The 2,475-nt window shown below is 55.1% G+C and overlaps 1 protein-coding gene across 1 annotated transcript; it reads right to left on the bottom strand.

The window, feature by feature from the left end:
• Nucleotides 1–144: 144 nt before the first annotated feature.
• Nucleotides 145–1,352, bottom strand: SHISA2 (shisa family member 2). Its single transcript, XM_010005648.1, has 2 exons — nt 1,346–1,352; nt 145–1,036 (listed from the first exon to the last, which is right to left on the bottom strand). The coding sequence occupies exons 1-2, from the start codon at nt 1,350–1,352 to the stop codon at nt 483–485; spliced, it is 561 nt and encodes a 186-aa protein (XP_010003950.1). The 3' UTR covers nt 145–482.
• Between the last annotated feature and the right edge of the window lie 1,123 nt (nt 1,353–2,475).

Genomic DNA, 2,475 nt, shown 5'->3' with positions numbered 1-2,475 from the left:
TCAGCTCTCGCTTGTGATTGTGAAGCAATGGGAAGCGTCATTGAGGAGCTGGGCGAGGAGAAAGGAGGCTTCTTAAGTACTGCGGTCCGGTACAGTGTAACAAAACTCTTCCTACAAATTAATTAGGCAAATACTTCCGACCATGTCATACCTGAAGGGCACTTAATGGCTCCGGGATTTATCTCACGAGCACAGGGATCTGAAATCCACATGCATCCTCAGCGTAATCCTTGGGCGCTGTAAATCACGCACTGGAATGAGAGTGTATCTGGCAACGTTAGTTCAGAGTTATCATCCTACAGTTTCTGGCAACGGACCCCGGTGAAAATAAATGGTTTATAAACACTGTCTGACATGCATGAGTCTTTCAAAATTATTTACAAGTGATGTTCTGGGAGCTGCGTTCCGAGGAAGTGTTTCTCCTCCATTCAGTTTAGATGCTAAAAATCTGTTGGGAGGGGAGAGAGGGGAAGGTGCCAGCACTACACAGTCACAGCTGGATACATCTTCTGCTCGCTGTTGGTGTGTGGGTAGGGAGACTGGATCTGCCTGTAGCCACTCTGCAGTCCGTCGAGGAAAGGGGGCACTGGGGTCAGCGGCATCGAGTCGTGCTGCACAGCGTAGCCCACGTACTGGGGGTGCAGGTACTGCCCCTGGTGAGGCACAATCTGTGTTGCCTGCTGGCAGTTCAGCACTGAGAAGTTCGTGGGCATGTTGACATAGACGTTGTTCATGGTCCCTTCTGGCAAACAGCAGTTGGTCTGGGACCTGGTTGGGGGGGGTCTGGCCCCCGAGTTGGCACTGGAGCTGGAGCTGGCAGCGGTGCTCGACTGGCGGGAGGAGGAGCCCCGGGAGGTGCTGGCACTTGGGATCATGGGGATTGTCTCCATCAGGCGGGTGCCCCCAGGGGCTCGGCTCTGCTGGGGCTCCTGCTTGGGCCGCAGGCACCTGCAGCAGCAGGCTGCCACCAGAGACCCCAAGATGATGAAGGCGACAAATACAGATCCAACAATGAGGAACGGCACGTAGATGGGCACTGCAACAACAAGGAAAACATCGTCACTGGGGGACAAGGGCAAACCTCAGCAGCTCCAGCAGAAGGTTCCTCCCACCCAAGCCAAGCCCACCTCCCCCCCAGCACAGGTCAATGCAGGGTGAGCACTAAAAGCTGTGTGTGCAGCCGAGCGTTTCACCCAGGGATGATGAGAAGGGCTGCTAAAACCAATGGCTGCACTTTCCAAAATCGTCTTTAAACTTTTTACTAAGGAGCACAAGCCACAGCTCACATTTTGAGGGAGGACATCTCACTCCTGCTGCAGGTGGTCTAGTACACACCAGCCACCACTTGGCATCTCGCCAGGTCTTGCCTCTGTGCTCCGTCACTGCCACCCTACAGCCCCAGGGATGAGGGTCCAGATGCTCTCAACTTCAGCCCCAAGTTTGGGGAGAAACCCTAGGGTGGGTGGTGAAGTGACAGCAACATGCTCCATGCTGGGGCTCCTGCTTGGGCTGCAGCCACCTGCAGCAGCAGGCTGCCACCAGAGACCCCAAGATGATGAAGGCGACAAATACAGATCCAACAATGAGGAACGGCACGTAGATGGGCACTGCAACAACAAGGAAAACATCGTCACTGGGGGACAAGGGCAAACCTCAGCAGCTCCAGCAGAAGGTTCCTCCCACCCAAGCCAAGCCCACCTCCCCCCCAGCACAGGTCAATGCAGGGTGAGCACTAAAAGCTGTGTGTGCAGCCGAGCGTTTCACCCAGGGATGATGAGAAGGGCTGCTAAAACCAATGGCTGCACTTTCCAAAATCGTCTTTAAACTTTTTACTAAGGAGCACAAGCCACAGCTCACATTTTGAGGGAGGACATCTCACTCCTGCTGCAGGTGGTCTAGTACACACCAGCCACCACTTGGCATCTCGCCAGGTCTTGCCTCTGTGCTCCGTCACTGCCACCCTACAGCCCCAGGGATGAGGGTCCAGATGCTCTCAACTTCAGCCCCAAGTTTGGGGAGAAACCCTAGGGTGGGTGGTGAAGTGACAGCAACATGCTCCAAAGTTTCCCTACCAGCTTAGAGAACAGACATCAGGGCAGGAGAGGTGAGGGTGGGTGAGCAGTGGGAGCAGGAAGTACAGGTGATGCTTCAGCAGTGGAGTCAGAATCCTAGAGGATGCTGAACACCATCCTTGGAAGGACCTGGGCTCCTGCTTCTCTGCACTGGCTCTTTTCTCTGCCTCAGCAAGAAATCTGCACGGATTAACAGCAAGTAACAAGGAGAAGCTGCCTCCCAACAACATGCCTGGTCTCCACAATTTCCACTAAAGCTTGGCAGCCCGAGACTCAGGCAGGGCTGTAGATCCCTGCCTGACCCAGGCTACTGCAGCTGCTGCTAACGACCTGCCCTGGGCACAGGGGACACAACTGCCCCCTCTGCCAGTTAACCAGTGCCAGCGAGGGCAGGGGATGACTC

This window comes from Chaetura pelagica, unplaced genomic scaffold, assembly GCF_000747805.2.
Source record: "Chaetura pelagica isolate M959 unplaced genomic scaffold, ChaPel_1.0 scaffold269, whole genome shotgun sequence".
NCBI classification, from domain to species: Eukaryota; Metazoa; Chordata; class Aves; order Apodiformes; family Apodidae; genus Chaetura; species Chaetura pelagica.
The sequence above is the reverse complement of the archived record's forward strand: the minus strand, read 5'-3'. Positions and strand labels throughout refer to the sequence as shown.